The sequence below is a fragment of the Tiliqua scincoides genome, chromosome 3, assembly GCF_035046505.1.
Source record: "Tiliqua scincoides isolate rTilSci1 chromosome 3, rTilSci1.hap2, whole genome shotgun sequence".
NCBI classification, from domain to species: Eukaryota; Metazoa; Chordata; class Lepidosauria; order Squamata; family Scincidae; genus Tiliqua; species Tiliqua scincoides.
Genome location: NC_089823.1, coordinates 166,641,162 through 166,662,091, shown reverse-complemented (window position 1 = coordinate 166,662,091; position 20,930 = coordinate 166,641,162). Strand labels below are relative to the sequence as shown.

General features: G+C 41.2%; 1 protein-coding gene across 19 annotated transcripts in view; it reads left to right on the top strand.

Moving 5' to 3' along the window:
- JAKMIP3 (Janus kinase and microtubule interacting protein 3) overlaps positions 1-20,930 on the top strand; it is a 60,833-nt gene that overhangs the window by 9,508 nt on the left and 30,395 nt on the right. For 5 of the 19 annotated variants that reach the window (XM_066619534.1, XM_066619531.1, XM_066619532.1 and 2 more), the window contains exons 3-7: positions 14,017-14,136; positions 17,156-17,302; positions 18,580-18,711; positions 19,483-19,518; positions 19,916-19,975. In XM_066619534.1, the coding sequence (XP_066475631.1) occupies positions 14,017-14,136; positions 17,156-17,302; positions 18,580-18,711; positions 19,483-19,518; positions 19,916-19,975 (495 nt within the window). Of the gene's footprint in view, positions 1-12,306; positions 12,523-14,016; positions 14,137-17,155; positions 17,303-18,579; positions 18,712-19,482; positions 19,519-19,915; positions 19,976-20,930 lie in introns of all 19 variants that reach the window. The other 14 variants (XM_066619520.1, XM_066619519.1, XM_066619523.1 and 11 more) reach the window with 7 other exon arrangements.

Here is a 20,930-nt window from a genome sequence, read left to right as displayed (position 1 = left end):
AATGGCTGAACAAAAAGTAGAATTTTTTTTTTTGTAGATATTAATGGATCGAATTCTCTATAGAAGTGAAGAGTATCCCATTAATTATATCAAATCAAAGCAGATGTAAATGAAAACAAACTTGGAACACAAATATTGCGATAATTAAAGTGGTATTAAGATAACTAAAAGGGTTATTTTTAAAAAGAGAAATTATATAAAATGTTTTATAGATGGTATTTTATTCCAGAGAAAATAGTAAAAATGTACTCTGGGTCATCAAACAAATGTTGGATAAGTAAAGAATTGAGGGAACTTTTTATTATATGTGGTGGATATGCGAAAAAGCAAAGAAATATTGGAAAATGATATATAAACTGTTTCAAGAGATATTGAAGTGTGTATTACCATTCAAACTGGAAACGTTCCTCTTAAATGCAACATCAGAAATTAAGAATCAGATAAGAAATATTTTATTTTAAATATTAGTTTAGTGGCAAGAATAGTGTATAAGTAAAATTTGAAGCCTTTTTATGATTGGATAGATAATTTTAGATAAAAAATATTGATTGTTTAGTTAAATTACTAATCAGTAGATTAACAAATATGATAATTTTTGTATTGATGAATAATTTTGTTTTTAGACATTATTAATTTTTTTTGGACTAATGTATGTTGTAATCGATGGCCAATACCCTCATGTGTATCCTGTATAGTCCCAGCCCTAAGTCTAACCTATTTTCCTTACCTGTATCTGTAATAAATAAATAAATAAATCTATGCCTAATAAAGGTTTATTCATCATTATCATTAAATTAATAAACTTCGTTGCAAAAACAACGACAACAACAACAAAAAGCGCAGTTGTCCTTCTTGATGATGTCACGTCTGGTCAAGACATAATTTCCGGTGGGTCTTGACAGATTCTCATTCTAAAAAGTGAGTCCCAGTGCTAAAAGTTTGAGAACCACTGATCTAGAGTGAAAGTGGCCAATACCAAAATATGATAGGTTATGGTGTGATTGTAATCTTCAAGAAACCACTGAAAATTAAAAAGATGTTGTGTCTGCCATTTCTCAAGGGCTCTGCCTTTGGAATGGGTTCACAAATCATGCTGTGAACATTCAATAATGCTTTGTGAACTCTGGAAATAATTATCCATTTGCACAATCTTGTATGTGAGCCAGTACCTCAGGGTTCTTGCAGCAAGAGCAACTTAGGTCATCTCTGATGCTCCTAAAATGCATATTGATTATAGTAGTGGCTAAAACTGAGATCCGTGGGTTACCTACTGGCTTTTGCATAGTTTAGTCACACAAATAGATATCTTCCTTAATTTAAAAAAAAAAAATGGGTTCACGGTAACTAGTAAGGCCAGACTACATGTTACATTCAAGCACATGGAACTGTTGCCTGCCTGACCATATCTATAGATATCACAATTGTACATTTCAAACTAGAGCAATAGGAAACAGCTGGCAAGGAAAAGGTTTGCCTTATGGGGGACTGACAAAAATTTATGGGCTCTTGCAGGAAAGGAAATAACTTCAGATGGAGAAACTTTACTAAGGGCACAATCCTAACTCACTTTCCAACACCAACATAAGGGCAGTGCAGCTCTGAGGTAAGGAAACAAACATTCCCTTACTTTGAGGAGGTCTCCATGAGTGCCCCTCAACTGCAGGATGCAGCCCACGTCCCATTGGCACAGCTATACCAGTGCTGGAAAGTGGGTGAGGATTTGGGCCTAAGAGTGTTGGAGTGCTTTTTCATTGGGTGAAGTCTATTGCACCGGTGTTGTGAACATGCTGTAAGGCATGTTTGTGGTGATTCGGAAGCAGGCCACACCAGCAGGAAGACATGCAGTGGCCTGCTCCTGCCGGATCCAGGCCGGCAGTCAGTGAGTAAGCGCTGGCCTGGGGAGGCCATTGCAGAGCATTGGGGAGGGCAGGGGGAGGGCGGAACAGGGGTGTTTCTGGGCAGGGGGAGGATAGGTAGTGGGCAGGTTGGTTCACAGACCAAGCCTGGGAGGAGGTGTGACTGGCCTCTGACACTTGGGCTGGATCTTAACCACTCTTTCGAGCAGCCCGATCTTACACTGCTTACTCGGATCTGCACCAGTGATTTAGCTGGCACAGATCCAAGTAGCTCAATTGAGATGGCTGCCACACAGCATGGGGTATGGGGAAATAAATCCCCTTACTCTGAACTGCACAGGATCCACCTCCTACCTGTTGGCCTGCCTGTTCCAGTGCAGGATAGGATTGGGCCATAATACGTTTTGGAAACACTGTAGGTTGAGTAAACTGTAGGTTGCGTAACTGTAACAATGCCATTCAAAATATCTATGGAACTTTTAATATGCTCGGGTCGTGTGGTTATGTTCTGGTCCTCCTCTTGGGCATTTTTAATTAAATCACATATTAATAGCAGGGCACTGATTTAACAGGAGGGAAATTAATCTCCAGCAAATACTTTAATGCTAGAATATGTACTAAGTGTGTTTCATGACTATGTATTCATATGTCTTTATGCTTATAGCATGTCACTTTACAGACAGAGGCGAATAACAGGAACCAGAAATCTGTTACATTTAACATTGCACATATTTCATCATCTGCATGAATGATGCACGAACTAGACATTGAAACCAGAAGGAACTAAGGGCGCAATCCTAACCCACTTTCCAGCACTGGCATAGCTGTGTCAGAGCACAATCCTGTTGCAAACGTAAGGCACGTTTGCAGGGCTCACCGCCAGGCTTCCGTCGGTGCTAGCCTAGCGCCAGCCAGTGCTGGGGTAGCGCCGGGCAGTGGCCCAGGCTCCGCGGCTCGGCAGTCTCCTGGACTGCCGGACTGCGGAACGGAAGACGGGAGTGTGGACGGGGCCATGGGGGAGGTGCTCCGGGGAGGGGGGGCGGGCGGGAGGCGTGCCAGGGGGCAGGCAGGAGGCATGTTGGGGGGAGGGAGAAAGGCGGATCCACGGAGCTGTGCTTCACAGGATCCAGGGCGCTTGTGCAGGGCTGCGCGCCCTACACGAGCACCTTTACTTTAGTGGTGTTAATCTGCTGTAGCAAAAACAGCAAATGAGTTCCATGGCATATTAAAGTCTAACACATTTATTGTGATATGAATGTTTAGATATAAGAACCTACTTTAACTTCATGTAACTGATGAAGGTAGGCCAATGCTTATAAAAATTTATGTCACAATAAATTTGTTAGGCCTTGATCAAATATTTGATATAGAGACTGTGTAATATGCAACAATGAACAAAAAGATGATTGGAAAAGAAAAAAATATGTATCACTTTTCATTGAGTTTTTCAAACGGGGGTGTGTAATAAAATTCTGTATAAATTGGAAGAACTTGTATATCTCACCAGCTTCCTATTTGTTACCCATTTGTTACCCATGCTGAAAACGGTAGAAAATATGATTCAGCTAGATATTGGAGTTCTGGATCTCTAAACTTTGGCATCTTACATCTTCACAAATTGTTGGCAAACACTTCTCTTTTCTGCTGAGTTAAGCAGAATTTAAAACAGCTGCTTTAAATCAATTGTATCTTACATTCAGTATTCAATCTTTGATCACACTTACGGCTTTGCAGTTGTCAAATCTGTGCTAATGCATTCATCACAGATCTTAGCTCCTGCTAGTTTCTGTCCTTTGGAGAAGTGTTGCAAATATGAATGTCACAAAAACCCCTAAAGATTTGCATGCTTCAAAAGTCTCTGACTTTCCCCCTCTACTTAATAAGCAACCCCCCCCCCCACACACACACACAAAGAAAGAGAGAGAGAGTAGTAAATACTACCGCTGGCTGACAGCAGGCCTTTATGGGGTTGGGAGAGCTGGGGGAGGGGAGGAATGGACCCTGAGGCATCTGGTGGCCACAATAGCCTAACTCCCCTCCCAGGCTGAGAAACCCAATATGGGTCTCCTCAATTTTGCACCTGCTCAATAGTGGGCGCAGATCTGAGGAGACACATTAGGACCACCTAGTCGCTACACAGGGTAAGGAAACATTTGTTCCCTTATCCAAGGAGGTGTGGTACTGCTTCCCTGCCTTGCTGGATGCAGTGGTCGCCATTTTGGTGCTGCTGCAGCCCTGGGTGCTAGGGAAGCATAGGATTGGGCCGCTACTTACATTGAAGCTCATCTGCCATTTTGCTGCCGATTCCCCCAGTTTAGAGAGTTTCTCCTAGTTTTCAATCGCTTTTGGACTTCGCCAACTAGAAATGTATAGTGTCATCTGCAGACTTGGCCATATGCAGACTTGGCCATCTCACTGCTTATCTCCAACTCTAGGTCATTTATGAACAAGTTGAAAAGCACCAATCTAAAGACATATCCTTGAGGCACATAGCTTTTCACCTCTCTCATTCATTCATTCATTTTATAAACCTTTATTGACATTTAAAAACGATAGACAGGATAAAAATTAGACATTTTAAATTAGTTGTGGAACTTGCCTTCATTATCACAACCCGAATAATAATTCACAAGCGACTACTTTTTTTGATAACAGTCACCAAGAAGTCTGCTACCAAGTTGGTAATTACTTCAGAGCTATCCTCAAGGAGGAAGCCCACATGTCCTTTTTTCACCTCTTTCCACTGTGAAAATTGTACACAGTGCTCACTCTCTGTTTTTTGGTCTTCAGCCAGTTCCTAATCCATATGAGAACCTACCCTTTTCTTCCCTTACTGTCGAGTTTTCTCAGGAGCCTTTGGTGAGGAACTGTGTTGAATGCCTTCTGAACATCCAGATATATAATATCCATGGGTTCACCCACATCCATATATCTGCTGACCTTTCATAGAATTCTAGAAGGTTCATGAGGCAAGACATACCTGTGTAGAACTCATGCTGATTCTCAGCAAATCAGATTTGTGAGGACTTATTTCCAAGTGAATATGTTTAGAATGGGGAATAAATGTGATTAATGTGTTAACAATAGAAATTAATCACATTCCTACTTAATTGATTCAAAACACAATTTACTGATGGATCCTGTAATAAGAATTTCATTCACTTGTTCTCTTCCAAGACAGCAGTTTGTGCTACTGTGCTCAGATTCTTGCTGTCATAAAAGACTGTTTAGTGGGAGCGATATATAACAAAAGAGGAACAGGTACTCACAATATATAATCCGAAGTTTAAAAAGACAAAAAGGAAAGAGGACTAGTATAAATGCAAGCACTATTTACTAAAGCAGTGGTGTTCAAACTGGGGCGTTGCGACACCCCAGCCTGTGGGACCTGGCCTCTGCCCCCTTAAGGGGTGGGGGCAGCCAGGAGACAGGGGGAAGGCAGCAGCGCGATCGCAGGATCACGCCACTCAGGGGGGCTGCAGGGGCTTGGGTGCACTTGCCCAAGCCTCCTGCTGCCTCCCGGGGGTGCAGGGAGCCCTGTGCAACGTTTAGCAGGGCTCCCCAGGTCAGGAAAAGTGAAAGCGGAGCCATCGCGCCCCGCTCTGCAAAACTGGAAGCGGATCATGATCACTTCACTTTCCTTTCTGACAGGGCTGCAGGGACTGGGGTGCACCCTCCAGTCCCTACAGCAGCTGTCCCTGTGTGGGGAGCCCTGCACGAGCACCTGCAGGGCATCCCAGGTCAGGGAAAGGGAGAGTGGGGTGATCGCGCTCCGCTTACACTTTTGTGGAGGCAGCCTTCCCCCTGCTGCCTCCCCCCCACCCCTGCAAAGACTTACTGTGGTTTCAAACTCCCAGAGAGTTTGAAAACCACAGCACTAAAGTATGAGATTGTGTAGAGGGGCCATAGTTTAATGATAGAGCAAAGACTTTACGTGCCAAAGCTTGCAGGTTCAGACCTTGGCATCTCCAGTTAAAAAGGTTTAACTTAAAGGTTGCTTAAAAAGACCCTCCCCCCCCAGCAACTTTGGAATGGGTCAATGCTCTGAGTCAGTGTCATATGCTTAGAAGTCATTTCTTGGGTTGTGTCAGCTGAAAATGTCCACAGATGATTTGCTTTAATGGCGTATTGACTGGGAAGCCTTCTCAGTCCCTTTGATCACAGGATCCTTAGTTACCTCTTTACTACGACATGACTGACGGCTCATTTACCTGCACTACTGGCCCTGTAAGAGACAGGCTTCTTGTGTACAATCTAATTGCTTTCTTTGACAGCCCGCTTGCAGGGAAATGTGCAAGATGTATCAACCAATGACCGGCCTGGATTTTCTCATTTGCAATTAAAGCCTCTGTCTGGGAACTGCACGGTTTTCATTTCTTTTTGGGTCCAAAAGCTGCAAGTGTGAACTGCTCTTTTTCCATTTCCCTTCCTTTTGGTACAATATTATATTAGCGGTGCTTATGAAGGCTACCAAGGGATAGGCAGCTTATGCTGCATTAAACATTTCCTATTGGTTTTAATACAGCCTCTCAGATAATAAACATAGCTCCAACAAATCAGCCTGACAAGAACAAGATTAGAAATTGCATTTTGATAGCAAAATCACTGCTGGAGAAGGGATGGCGAGAAGAACACCATATTTTATGGCGTTCTGCTTGCATAATTGGCAGCAGCACCGCTTACAAGCTGTTTATTAATTAAAATGAATTCTTGGTGGAGACAACCTGCTTAATATAAAGTGGAACTATCCATGCTGTTAAGCAAGCCATTTTCTTAAAGACGATTGGCTCTCATTCTCATGTATATTCATAGGCTGTGTTTCACAAGCAGGCCTTCTGTTATCAAAAGTAACTGGGGTAAAATTATACAGAAGGCACGCACACAGATGTAAGACCCGAGCATTGCTTTGTACAGTAATGAAACAAATGGGTGAGCTAGTCTTTTTGGGATATACACCTGGATACTGACATCGCTCTCAGTGAGTTCCTTCTTTTCCTGCATTAACCTGTCCTTTATGTTCCTGCTATGGAGCTGAAAAGTGCATGTGTCTGTCAATCTGTCTATGTGTCTGTGGTATTTTAAACATTCTAGGTAAAGCTTGATGTTTAATTCTGTTAAAATCATGCTATTTGTCCAGTGACTGATTTATGTGAGAAAAATGTCCTTTTTTGTTTTGTTTTTTTCATAGTACAAAATATTCACAGTTACTCTCTTTGCAGAAATTAAAATATTAGCTAGAGGCACACTATTTTCTAAAGCTTTTTGGACTTTCCCGTGCTGTGTTTCTCTCCTCCCTAAATTAAAATGTTGCCTGATGACAAAACTATTGTGTGCTCAAATAATGGGGATTTAGCTATCCATGTTTGTTCAGATTAGTTTTTCCCCTTCATAAGTATTTGTGTTTTACACCATGATTATACAGTTCATGGGAAGAACATACCAGGCAGTCTTTTGTTGTATGATGTTCTGTAGCAGATCTGCAACATTTTGAACAGTACATTAAAAAAAAAAATAAGTCATTTATTTTGCATGTTTTAACAATGGTCTAATTATATAAAAGTCTGCCAGCATAAGTAATGCAGTATGTATATAAAACTGTCTTGCATAAAGATGATTTCTTTTGGGTGGGATGTATGAGTTGGATGATGTTCTTATTTGATTATTTCCCTTGGGCGTATCTATGCAATACTCCAACTCCTTTGAAAAAGGGCAAAGAATCTTAGGGGTTTTCTAGGATGTTTGCAGACAGAATGTAACCATTCAGAATGTGGAGGCAAAAAGCCCTCCCCCAGAAATATCTTGCCACAGGTCAGCTATAAATATGGTGTGCCTCAAGGGAGAAAGCAGCAAAGTTTTGACAATGTGTGATGACAGATACGGCTTGAAAAGTGATGTCACATTTCTGTGTTTCCTTGCCCAAGTATACCACCCCCCACAAACATGAAACATGTGACATGGAGGTTGGCAGAAACTAGGGCCATTGAGAAGATCCGAGTGTCTTAAGGTTACTGACCTCATGAGGAAGTCTTCATTTATGCATTTTTAGATCATACAATCAATCAATCAACAGTATTTATATACCGCTTTTCAACTAAAAGTTCACAAAGCGGTTTACAGAGAAAAATCAAATAACTACAGAGCAACAGTGAGACCAAAGAGGCCTGGTTAGCCTCCGCTCCCCCCCCCCCCCCCGTACAGATAAATGCAAGACAGATTTTTTAAATGTGCCAATAGAAATCATGCTGGCAGTTTTGCAGTTATGTGCATGTGGCTTCCTGGGAAAGAGGAATTGTTTACCCACCTCTACAAAATATGAATGTGACATATGCTATGCTTGCTGTCATTTTAAAATTCCTCAAAAAATGTACTCCAAATCATACAGATAGGGGTAGAAAGGGGAAGAAAAGACTTATTCGAAGTCTTCAAGACTAACAGGACAATTCTTCATAAAAGAAGTAAATCCTATTGAGTTCAGTGGTATTGAACTTGAGTTCAGGAAAGTGTGCATAGGATTGCAGCCTAAGACTCTCAAAAACTGGCAAGATTCACACACTTTTCCTAAATAAATAGACGGCTAGAGTATGTTAGGCTGCAGTGTTTCTCAGCTAGTAGTACTCATTGATGGCTAGATTACCGTAGTTAAATAAATAAACAGATAGCTAGAGTGGTTTAGACTGCCCCCACCACCTGGCAGTGAGACCAGCAATGCAACACAACAAGCAGTGGTAGGAGGCTTGGCTTGATGAGCAGAGTTCCAGCATGTGCCTTTCAAGAGATCGAAAAAGCCCTCTCATCCACCTTGAGCCTCTTACTGATGTTTGTGGCATTGCATCTGGCCTCCCAATTCAGAAGTAACTGGCAATGACATCGTTGCCAGATACTTGTGGTGGTACTTTCAGTAGGTGTACTATGCAAAGTGGTGCAGCAGGGGGACAAACATTGAGAAACACTGCTTTAGAGGAAGATGTTCTCCCATTTCCCTAGGCAACATATTCCATCATTTTACTTGTTCAGTCTCACTCAGCCTAAAAGCTCAGAGTGGAGAAAAAAAGATATGGGATGGTTACATTCCAACCATCCTCTATGGCAAACTCAGCTATGTCCATTGGAAAGATGTGTGAAGGTTTTAGGTTTACCTGGAGATGGAATGGCATCCTACCTCATGTCAAAAACTGCCTAAAAGCCTTTAGACATGTGCTGCTTCTGGCATGGTACAGGTCTTTCACAGGACTTCTATTCTATGCCAGAATAGAAGTGTAAGATGCCTTGTTTGAAATGCCTCCCATGGTAGAATGAATCCCTGTATGAGAAAAGCTAACATATCACGAGATGTTTGGTCATATGTTATCCTACATGCATATTACAGACATTCCAGTCATATATATTTACCAGGGACTGATATGATTTTCTGGGACTTTGAAAATGGTTTTATCCCTATATTTCCCTTTTGGGGATGCCTTATTCAGCTCTTATTAGTGTGAGTTCTTATTAGTGTGAGTTATCATTCTGTTTAGTTTCTACCAGAAGTCTCTAGCTCAGTAGTTCTCACACTTTTTAGAACTGGGACCCACTTTTTAGAATGACAATCTGTTGGGACCCACTGGAAGTGATGTCATTAACCTGGAAGTGATGTCATGGCTGGAAGTGACATCATCAAGCAAGAAAACTTTCAACACCCCCCATATGGCCAAATCAAATCAATTAAGTAAATTAAATACAGTAAGTAGAAACTTAAAAATTATTTAAAATAAAGAAGAACCCTCCTAACTCTCCTAAGCAGTTGATCTGTTTAAAAAAATAATTTCCCAAGTATCCCAAAGGCTACAATCCTATCCACACTTACATAGGAGTAACCCCATTGACTATCATTGTTAGAAGCATATACATAGCAGCCTGTTAAAAGTACAGATCTATAATGTTTCACCATGGTAGCATCAAGTCTAATACAGTAAAAATAAAATTCACATTGAAATGAATGGGGATCCACATGAAATTGGCTTGTGACCCACCTAATGGGTCCCGACCCACAGGCTTGAGAAAAATGAATCCGCAGATACCTGTAATTTGTGTAACTTAGAAGGTTCCAATGGCATGAAAGAATAAAGTTCAAAAGGCCCATAGAATGTTATTTTGAAGAAAAATAACTGCATAAATTTGGCCATGAAGCTGTTGTCAGTCAAGTGATGACATAAGCAGGAATGATAGTCACAACATTTTTGTGGAGTTTAACTTCTCAATTTCCAATATTTGTATATCACTTTTCAGCCATAACAGATTCTTAGAGCTGTTCTCAAAGCAAAATCAGATCAATAAGCAGATATTATCCTCAGTGATCCAAAACAGTGGATAACAGTCACATGATTTCATTACTGATTTAATCAATACCATTCACTGTTAAGAATAAGATCTGTTTATTAATCTGATTTGCTTTGAGAACTGTTCCAAGAATCCAAGATCATGTGACCATTCCCTTGAATGATGGGAATGCTGGGGGAAGATATTTTTTTTCTAGAGTCCTCACTCTAATCCAGGGTTCTCCAAACCCTGGCCCATGGGCAAGATCCAGGATTTGGAAACCTTCCCCCCCCCCTCCTTAAGCAGCACTTACTGTTCTGCATCCCTGTGCCCAGATCAGCTTGAAAGAAACACAGTGCTGTGGCAGAATTGTAAGCGCTGCTCGGGATGGGGAGGGCTTTTTTGGGACACAGCAATTTCCAGTTTGGAGACCGTTGACCCAGTCAAACAAATGTTACTACTATTACTGGAGCTGCTGCTGAAAGCATTGAAGGGACAGTGATAAAGGATGCAGACCTAACCAACTTTCCAGCACTGGCCTAGCCACAATGCAGTCCCAAGGTGAGGTAACAAACATGCCCTTACCTTGAAGAGGCCCCTTTAACTGCCTCCCCACTGCAGGATGCAGTGCACGCCACATTGACACAGCTATGTCAGTGCTGGAAAGTTGGTTAGGATTGCGCCCAGAGTCTTTGTCCCAGGCTTCTTGCTAGTGCAAAGGGCATTCCTGGGGTGTTGATGTTTCCCAGAGTCACCTCTCCTGTCTAAGTCAATTGTTCCTGCTTGAACTCATAGTGCTGCTCTGAGCTAAGGATATCAATGGCTCCTTAGAATGCACTAAACTTTAGCAGTGGCTGTTGGAGGTCCTGGGCGGAGGGGAGATGGAAAGCGATAAAGCACTAATGTGTTCTGTGTATTTTGAATTGTTGTGTCATTACATGCATTACATTTGAAATAAAGTCATCTCTCCAATGCTCATGCTGTTGGCAGAAAGAGAGGCCAATGGGCAGGAGCTATTTCAGAGGCCTCTCTATAGTCCGACAGGTGTTCTTGCTTACTGTTACTGCTTTGAAAAGAATTAAACTATCTATGCCTAACTTATTATTATTATTATTATTATTATTATTATTATTATTATTATTATTATTATTATTATTATTAACAGTATTTATATACCGCTTTTCAACTAAAAGTTCACAAAGCGGTTACAGAGAAAAATCAAATAACTAAATGGCTCCCTGTCCCAAGGACTCACAATCTAAAAAAATGCAAATGAATACCAGCAGACAGCCACTAGAACAGACAGTGCTGGGGTGAGGTGGGCCAGTTACTCTCCCCCTGCTAAAAAAAAAAAAAAAAAAGGAGCACCCACTTGAAAAAGTGCCTCTTACCCAATTAGCAGGATTGAGATTGGATTGATACTTAAGAAGTATCTAAGGATTCTAAGGATTGATACTTCTAAGGATTGATACTTAAGAAGTGTTATGTGCTATATCTAACTCAGACAGGAGTTAGATGCCTAACTTTAGTTAGGAGTCTATGCCTAACTTAAGATCTTAGAAGTATAATGTGCTATATCTAACTCAGACCTCAGGAGGTCAGCAGCTGAACCCCCTTTTCCAACAAGCACACAAAAAATATGCATTGCCTATAAAATCCAGAGTTCCAAAACCTTAATACACCCCTTCAAGTGGTACACCCAGTTAATAATACAGTTTTGAACAATGTTAAAAAGTCAGTGAAACTCATGTTGAAAAGTCTCCCACTGCCTGTAGTCAGCCAGATGTGGAGGTTTCTGTTGGATGGCTAAAATATACAAATGGTCAAAGCAATGCCTCAGTGTAGGGGAAAAAAATAGCTTTCTTTCTTTTGCTACAGGAGTCCCCAAGTGGTTTAATACGAGAAAAAAGATGTCAAATTGAGTAATTCAATTGATCACTCTTAAAATACTCTTCTCTTCTGGTTCTTATTTTCCAAAGCTGGTGCTGCTTTGCAGGATTAAAGGGTGTGAAATCTGCAGAATTGAATACGTTGAATTTTACCTTTGGGTATAGTCTTAAGATGCTCGGCTAGCAACATACTGCCAGTTTCTATGGCAACCCCAGAAGTGTTCCATGCATGCCTGTTATGTGATTGTATTTTGTTCTCCTTATAGATGGAGGAGATCAAATTTAAAGACAGAGCAGTCTACGTGCTGGAAAGAGAGTTAGGGGTTCAAGCCGGGCATGCTCAGAGACTTCAGTTCCAAAAGGAGGCTTTAGATGAACAACTTTCCCAGCTCAGAGAGGCTGACCGGCATCTGAGCAGCCCCAAGCGGGAACTTCCTCATGCAAGTGGTGCAGGAGACACTTCAGATCATTCAGGAAGTCCTGTAAGCACTTTCTAGTGGTTTTGCCTAAAACAAACAAAATATGCCAAAAATCTTGATGAGTGTGTGCACATCCTAGCCAACATTTTTCTCTAGTAGCACAAGGAAAATTTGTTGGATGTAAGGTCTGATTTGCTCACATGAGACCTTTGACTTTTTGTTTTGCTTCACTACTGGGTAAAAAATTTCAACTGGTTGCTGTTTTTTTTAAAGCTTAACTTACTTCCAACCTCTTGCTCAGCTTGAAATGCTCTCTTTGCAGACTCACCTCACAAATGCATGTCCAAATGAGGGTATGCTAGCCTTCCAGGCTGTTTACTGAGCTTTGTTGCAAACCGAATTTACTATGCCAAAATGGGGAGGGAGTAACATGTCCATTTTCAGGATAATGTGGTCCATTCTTAGACAGCAATACTAATACCGATGGAGTGCTGATCAATGCTGTTGCTTTTAGCCAGTGCTCTAGAAGGTGAATGAGATACTGATTAACACACTATTTGCTGTTTCTTTCATACTATGCAGTCTCCTATGCCATTGAACCTTTTATACTAGCTATCAGTGTGACTTATGCCACCCTTCCAGCTTCTGTATTAATTTGCTAACAATAGACTTTTTTGTTACTGTGACATTTGTTAAAACTTCTGTTCATTGTTGATCCTCATCAAGATTTCTTTTGTAGCGCTGCTTAATTTAAAATGTAGATTTTCAGAAACATAAACACAAAATCCTTTTTATCCTTTGTTCCAAACCTCTCCTGCACCTGTTGAATGAAGAATCCTAGCACTGTTGAGTTTTGATAGAGCCAAAGATTTTCATTTGTTGGCTTGAATTAAACTGTTACACGCAAGTGTTTAGAAGGCTATTAAAATAATAAATAGCAGATAGGAAAAAAACCATAAAGGATATGCTGATATAGTGGAATTGTTCATTCATTCTTAAAATGAAGATGCATTCTCTTATATTTGTATTCATTTTCTGTTTAAGTTAAACATTTTCACTTGTGGATTGGTTAAAATACAATCCTATGATTTTCAAGTGACCCATTTATAAGCTCAGTTAGATCCACAGCTCCATGAAGGGAAGAAATGTATGCAATGGTAGAATTGCTCATACTTGTTACATTTTATTTTTCAGTATTTGTAAGTATAACATTTCCACCAAAAAGAATGACAGGCAACTTACCTGTTTAAAACACTCAGTTCAACAGAGGCATTTATAGGAAACATTGCAGCAATTTCCAATGTTTTCTTCCATATTTCCAAATGACATTTGTGACTCTGTATCTACATATACATACTTTCTTTGCATTTTCCTACTCTGTCATATATTCTCTTTCTCCCTTAAATTTATGTTGGTCTCGTATTTCAGTATTAAGGCATATATGATGTTCTTTTTATAATTAGAAATGGATGGACTCAGGAAGAAGATGGGGGATGTGAAGAGCTCTAAAACATTCATTCTTGATTAGCAGTTATTTGCAGTTGCTTTTTGTTTTAGGAACAGCAGTTAGACGAAAGGGATGCTCGGCGTTTTCAACTTAAAATAGCTGAACTAAGTGCAATCATCAGGAAGCTGGAAGACCGGAATGCATTACTGTCAGAGGAACGGAATGAACTTGTAAGCAAGCATATCGTCTTCCATAAAGTAACTTCTTACCAACGTATGTAGTTACAGGAGGACTTCATCTGTCCAGTTATTGCTGTCTGATCTGCTACAGGTTAACTGTTTGCACTCACTGATAAAACTAGTCAGGTCAATTTTATGCTGGGCCTAACTCATTTGCCACCATTCAATCCCTTTCTTTATACCAGGGGTGGGCAAACTTTCAACTTTAGGGATCCTGGACCTTTAACAATTGTGTAGGAGAGAGAATTTCAGCAGGCGCAGCTTGTCATCTGTGAGATGACAATGCCCTGGGGCAAAGGTCTGTGATGCTACCTCCCCACACCACACTTTCCTTCCCCCCCCCCCCGCTTGCCTAGTGCAATGAAGCCTCACATGGTGTTAGAGATGACTCAGAAAGCGTTTGGAGGCTTCCGCATGGTCAACTAGTAATTCTGGGAAACTGGAAGTACTGCTTAAGATTAAGAAGGCTTCCTGCACAGTCCACAGCGCTGCACAGGTGTGGCACTCGGGTCATTTGTACTCCTGTGCCCCCTCCAGGCCCACCACTGTTGGTAGGAATTTCTGATAGCAAGAGTTTAACAACCTAAAAATAAAACAGTGAAGTTATAAAGTAAACATGGTTTATTTGAGAAAGAAGAACATAATTCAGGCATATAAAAAGAAACAGAAAATAGCATTCTATCTAACATACTGGCAAAATTTGGATGATAAATCCTGACAGTTACAATACTTTGCTATCGTAAGATACCATAATTGCATGTGCGATTCAGGACCTACTTCTATTTGACACAACCATTTGCAGTTTGAATTAAGAACAAACTCATTAACATTGAGATGGAGTCAGAGAACACTAACAGCATGTTTAACTGACAATTGAGAGACACCCAGTTATCCACCCACTTGTGTAGGATATCCTCTAAGGCAGTTTCAAAGTCACCGAGACTTCATCAATAGCTTTGGAGTTCATTTGTTCTTGAGAGGCCATGAGAAGACATTTTGTGAGGGCGGAGGGTTCGTTCTCAAGATTTGGGACATAACATCTTTTCAGCCCAGGTTAAGCACTTTTATATCCTGTTGATTTCAGTGCACTGGTTAGGCTTAACTTGCTTTCATGTTTAAATCAATGGGAGCAAAGCATGTAAAACTTTGACCGGAGCATGCCCAGTGAGCTTGCTGTGGGTTAGAGTTCCCTGATGAAATTCTGTTCAAGGCCATAGAATTACACTGTTGGCTTTTTTCCCCTTTAGCTCTTTAAAGTGCAAAATGCTACCCTATCCATACACAAGCCTATTTAAACAAAGGTTAATGGCATTTACTGTGGCAGCACACATATTTAACAGAGCTAGCGTAATAAAGCATGATGGTTTGTTGGAAAAATCTATATAGACTGAATTTATAGAGGACATTAGAGCAGCAGTTCTGCAGGGTAATCTGGAATTGCATATGGGCTTTACATATTAAATGAGGCAGGAGACAGCATTGGAAGTGTCCTTCTTTCCTTGGTACTATTCTAGAACTGCAGTGGAAGATCCTCTACAATACGTTTCATTCATAAAACAATGTATAGATGCCTTTAAAAGGATAGCATTAATTGCTATTTACAATCCAGCACAACCTTTTCTAAAGAATATCAGCTGAGGGCCTGTTTTGTCTACAGCAGGGGTAGGACTTTTTGGCAGGAGGGCCACATCATCTCTCTGACACTGTGTTGGGGACCAGGAAAAAAAAGAATTAATTTACATTTCAAATTTGAATAAATTTACATAAATGAATATATTAGAGATGGAACTTATATGAATGAATGAAGGTCTTGCAATAGCTCAAGGCCTATAAAAGGCCTTGCACAGAGCAAGGCTAGCCTTTGCTGCCACTGCTACATCACAGATGTGAAACAGCAAGCAACAGTAGGTGGAGGGAGCTCTTAACCCACAGCTCACGCAAGAGGTCAAACAGTTGGCTGTCACACTGAGAGCAGTTGCATGAAACCAGCACGGGCTCCAGCAAGTCTCCAGAGGGCCAGAGGTTCATTGGAGACTGGGGGCTCCCTGAGGGCCAGATTGAGAGTCCTCGAGGGCCACCAGGGCTGGGGTTTGGGCACCCCTGGTCTACAGGCAACTGTGGAAGCCATTCATTTATTTTAAGCCACAGGAATTAAAAGATCTACATAAACATTTCTAGACTAATGCCATTTTTTAAAAAATCTTAAGAGTATAAAATTTAGAATTGAAATGATCTGCTGTTGAGTTACATTGCTTAAAACTATAAGATTGCATGCATGCTCTGATCAAAGGAATTCAGTGCACATGTGCAGCTGCGATGCACACATAGATCTCTGTGTGCTCCATCCATTCTATCAGCTAAGGAACTCCACTCCTTCATGTGAAGTGTGGGTGCAGAACATTTTTCTTGATTGATGAAACAACGTACACGTGTATCTCTGTGCACTTGTATCTCTGTGTGCTCTTTGTTCATGCCCAATTTATGTATGTACAAAGGGTAATTAACAAAGTAATTGAGATTAATGTCTTTCAGAACAGAGTCTTGGACCAAACTTCAAGTTACATAAGTGCTGTTAACCATCATGGCTTAGTTTTTCTTTAGCCCACAGAATTTGAATTGGGCCTCCTCTCAGATTTCTCACAGTCATGGAAGGGATGGGGAGTGTTAATTCAAGGGAGCCTGATCCCAGCGTTTTTGGTTAGAAGAACTAAGCCTGTCAGGACTAAGAATGCATGCAATTTGGCCCAAAAGCAGAGCTGTGCATTGCATACAATGGTCATCCTTTACATGAGGTGAAATTGCTGGCTGTCAGGGCTATAAAGCAAAGAAAGCCAGGGAGAAAGAAGGGTAATTAATTTCACAACGACAAGTGACAGCACTTTGTGAATGCATTGTGCATGCATTGGGCGCCAGTAATCAGAAGTAGAGGCCCTGTGAATCCATGGTAATTCGAATAGCAACTAGAATTGTCTCCTCTTGCTGAGTATTTTTTCTTTATTTCTTTATCCAGCTGAAGCGCTTGAGAGAAGCAGAAAGCCAGTACAAACCACTTCTAGACAAAAATAGACGTTTGAGCAGGAAGAATGAAGATTTGTCCCATGCTTTGCGTCGTATGGAAAATAAATTAAAATTTGTAACACAGGAAAATTTAGAAATGGTGAGTTTTCAGAGTTATGTTGACAAGAGCAGAACACAACTCAATACTTGAGGAATTTTTTAAAGTAACAAATGTCATGATAGGCCCTGGCTCAGTGGGAGAGCATATGCCTTGCATGCAGAAGGCCCTAAATTCGACCCTTCGCATTTCCAGGTACAGCTTGGAAAGATCTCTGTCTGCAACACTGGAGAGACAGTCAATTTAGTAGTGTGGCTATGAGGGGCAGTATGGTAAGTATTGCAGGTGCTGCAACATGCTATGTAAGTGGTCCCTTCCACTCACCATTGGAGCCATTCTGGGCAGCAACGGCAATACTGTAGTACAATGGTAGTAATATATGTAGTACAATATGAAATAACATTTCTAGTAATATATTGTATTTATAGATAGTGCTCCTGCAGTACAGTACCGGCTTGAAATGCATTGGGCACTTAATTGTCCCAATAAATAGTCTTCAGTTGCAATGATTTTTCTTTTGTATATTTCCCAATTACAAACTGATACAGACCCCTATTCACTCTACATGGTATGATTCAAAATCACAGTCTAACTGGAAAAAGTATGTTTCTGAATAAAACAGTTGACCAAGAGCCCAATCCTGGGCTTGGCACGCTGGCTCACCGCCGATGCGCACTGTTGCAAATGTGCCATAAGGCATGTTTACAGGCCCTGCTGCCAGGTGAGAGTTGGTGGTAGCCCAGCGCTGGCCAGTGCCAAGTTACCACCAGGTGGCTGCCCGACCGCCACTTGGCGGTCGCGCAGATCACTGAGCAGCAGAGAGGTAAGCAGGGGCGTGGGGGAAGGCAGGAAGGAGGCATTCCGGGAATGGGGGAGGCGAGTGGAGGGTGGGCAGAGGGCGGGGAGATGGGAGGCAGGGAGAGGGTGGAGGGAAGCGTGCCGGCAGAGGGAGGGAGGTGGGACCGGTGGAGCGATGTTCCACCAGATCCAAAGTCTCCGCATCAGGCTCACCGCCCGACACAAAGGCACTTGATTCACTGCCGACCTTTTCGTTGGTGGTGAATTGAGTAGCCCCATTGCAGGGCTACTCTCTTTACTTGGGGGAGGGAGACTAAAGTTCCCTTCTCCAAGAAGCTGCCGACGCCTGCTTGAAGGGTGCAGGATGCGGCGGCAGCCATTTTTTGCCACAGCCGCACACCCCGCGCAGCTCATGATTAGGCTACAAGTTCTCACCTATCATCTAAAAGGGAAAGATTATGAAGTTCATAAAAAAAATCATTATAATCAATATCCCAATGTTTGCTGTTTCCTATATTTAGAGACAAAGAGTGAGGACAATAAGGAGACCAAGTTCTTTAAATGACTTGGATCAAAGTCAAGATGAAAGAGAAGTTGGGTTTCTGAGACTACAAATTATTGAACAGCAAAACCTCATAGATGAACTTTCAAAGGTAATGGAAGCCTCCACCTCTTGTCAGCAATGAGGAAGGCAATCCTTCAGTAGTTATCATATGGTCTGGGGTGGTTAGATATATCACTCTGTGAGGACAACCATTAGAAATGGACTTGAGTGTGAAGGCAAGCAGTCCTCAATGAAATCTATATAGGGAATTGGGAGGGAGCAAAAGGGTTCATAGATAAAGGCACAAGATGGGATAGACTGCAGCCTTAGTAAATGCCAGAATAGGCATAGTGTGAGGGTTTGGTTATTGTAATTCTGTGGGTTTGTTTTAAAAAAGCTTCTAAAGTGAGGCACTGTATTTGGTAGTGAGAGAGGAATTAACCCTTTGCCCCTATGCTAATAACCCAATTTTAATTGCCTCCTAGCTTTAAGTAGCAGATAATAGTAATTTTGGGAAGAGGACATTTGGATCAGAGATGTGGCATGGGTTAGAAAGGGTTATACTGGACTATAACCACAATCCAAATCCTTCCTCTGTCTGCTTTTTGCAAGAGGAAAAAAAAAACAAAAAACCTTGAGAATTCTAATCACATGTCTAGTTTGGCCTTCAGTTTAGAAGGGCTGTGTGATTTTCTAAAGTTTAACAACTACTATGCTCAGTGAACAATTCATTGTGTTTAATGTTTGAAGAATAGAACAAAAAATCCCTATAAAACATTGTTAATATCTAGGGCAGGTCGCATAAAAAAATGTACCAGAAGAGTTTGCTAAAGAAACCAAAACAAGCCTGCCTTAACATTTTCTAATTCTTTTTAAACAGACCTTAGAAACTGCTGGCTATGTGAAAAGTGTAATAGTAAGTAGCATATATATTTGATTTTGCTTTTCATCTGTTCTTATTTGCATCGCCCTGGGATCATGTAGCAGAGCCATAATATTTGATGATTTCATGTATTAACAGCAAAGTGATTTCAGTTACTGTCTGTAATTAACTGAGTTTTGATTTTTAAAAAATATATCTATAATTGGGGACCAGTTTTATCACAAGATTTTCATACTAGTAGCAGAATTATCCCTAAAGGCAGAAGCTTGAAAATAAAGCCAACACAAATAGTGCTTTTCAAGTCTGGGGAAAAAACACCCACACCTTTCTAGCAATTATCTTTTTTTCATTCTGGTTGAAGATTACTTTTATGAACTGAACTTAAATCCAGTTTGTAGATTTCAAAGAAGAGTATTTTACTTTTTTTCAGGAACGTGATAAGCTTTTAAGGTACAGGAAACAAAGGAAGAAATTTGCAAAATTTCCCAAGGTAAGAGAATGCATCATTTTATTGGATGTATAAAATTGTAATATGCCCACAAGAACATAAAAAGAGATTCATCAAGATCAAGGATTCATCTTACCCAGTATCCTTTTTCCAATGCTGACAAGCCAGATTCCTCTTTAAGTGCTCAAGCACGACATGATGGCAGCAACCTTTCCTTGTTGTTTCCCATCAGCACCTGACATTCAGACATACAGCAATCCCTTGCACTTTCATCTGGTTAGGGACCAGAGCATGGACAAAAGTAAAAAATGGACAAATGTCAAAGTACAAAGTAATACTGTAATAATATATGAATAAAAACAAATATAAGATATTCAATGTGGACAATTTTTTAAAATGATGCAGCCCCACCGACAACCCCTCTTTTTTTCTCTCAGACTGCCTGAGCCTGTACCTGACGCCACAGACTCCTTGTTTGGTTAAGTTCATGCTGGGTACATGGGCAGTCTCCGTCTTTCCTGACTAAGGCATTGGGTTGAGGGTCAACCCTCCCTACCCCTTTCCACCCACACTGACTCAGCCGCTACTGCCGCCTTCTCCTCCTCAAGCAGTGGTCTCTCGTCTCTCCCCCCTCTGCTCTCAAAGTCTGAGAACAACCAGCAGCAGCTGGCATTGGGAGCCCCCTTGACAGCGGCCAATACTGGGCCCTCCCTCCCCTGCTGTACAATGTCAGAATGCACCAGGTGGAAGGAAAGAAGAAGCAGCCCCCCCAAGTACCTTAGAAGATCCACTCCTACTGGTGCCAATGATAGCCCTGCCATTGGTCACAATAGCCAGCATTCAAAGTTCAACTGGCTAGCCGCATTCCTATTGGGCTTTCTACCTGTCAGCAGCTTGCTTCCTAATGTCAATTGGCTACTTTGCTGGCCAGTTATGCTTCAGTTCATTTCCCCAAATGCATGTTGAGTACACACCTCTGTCTCAAAGAAACATTGCT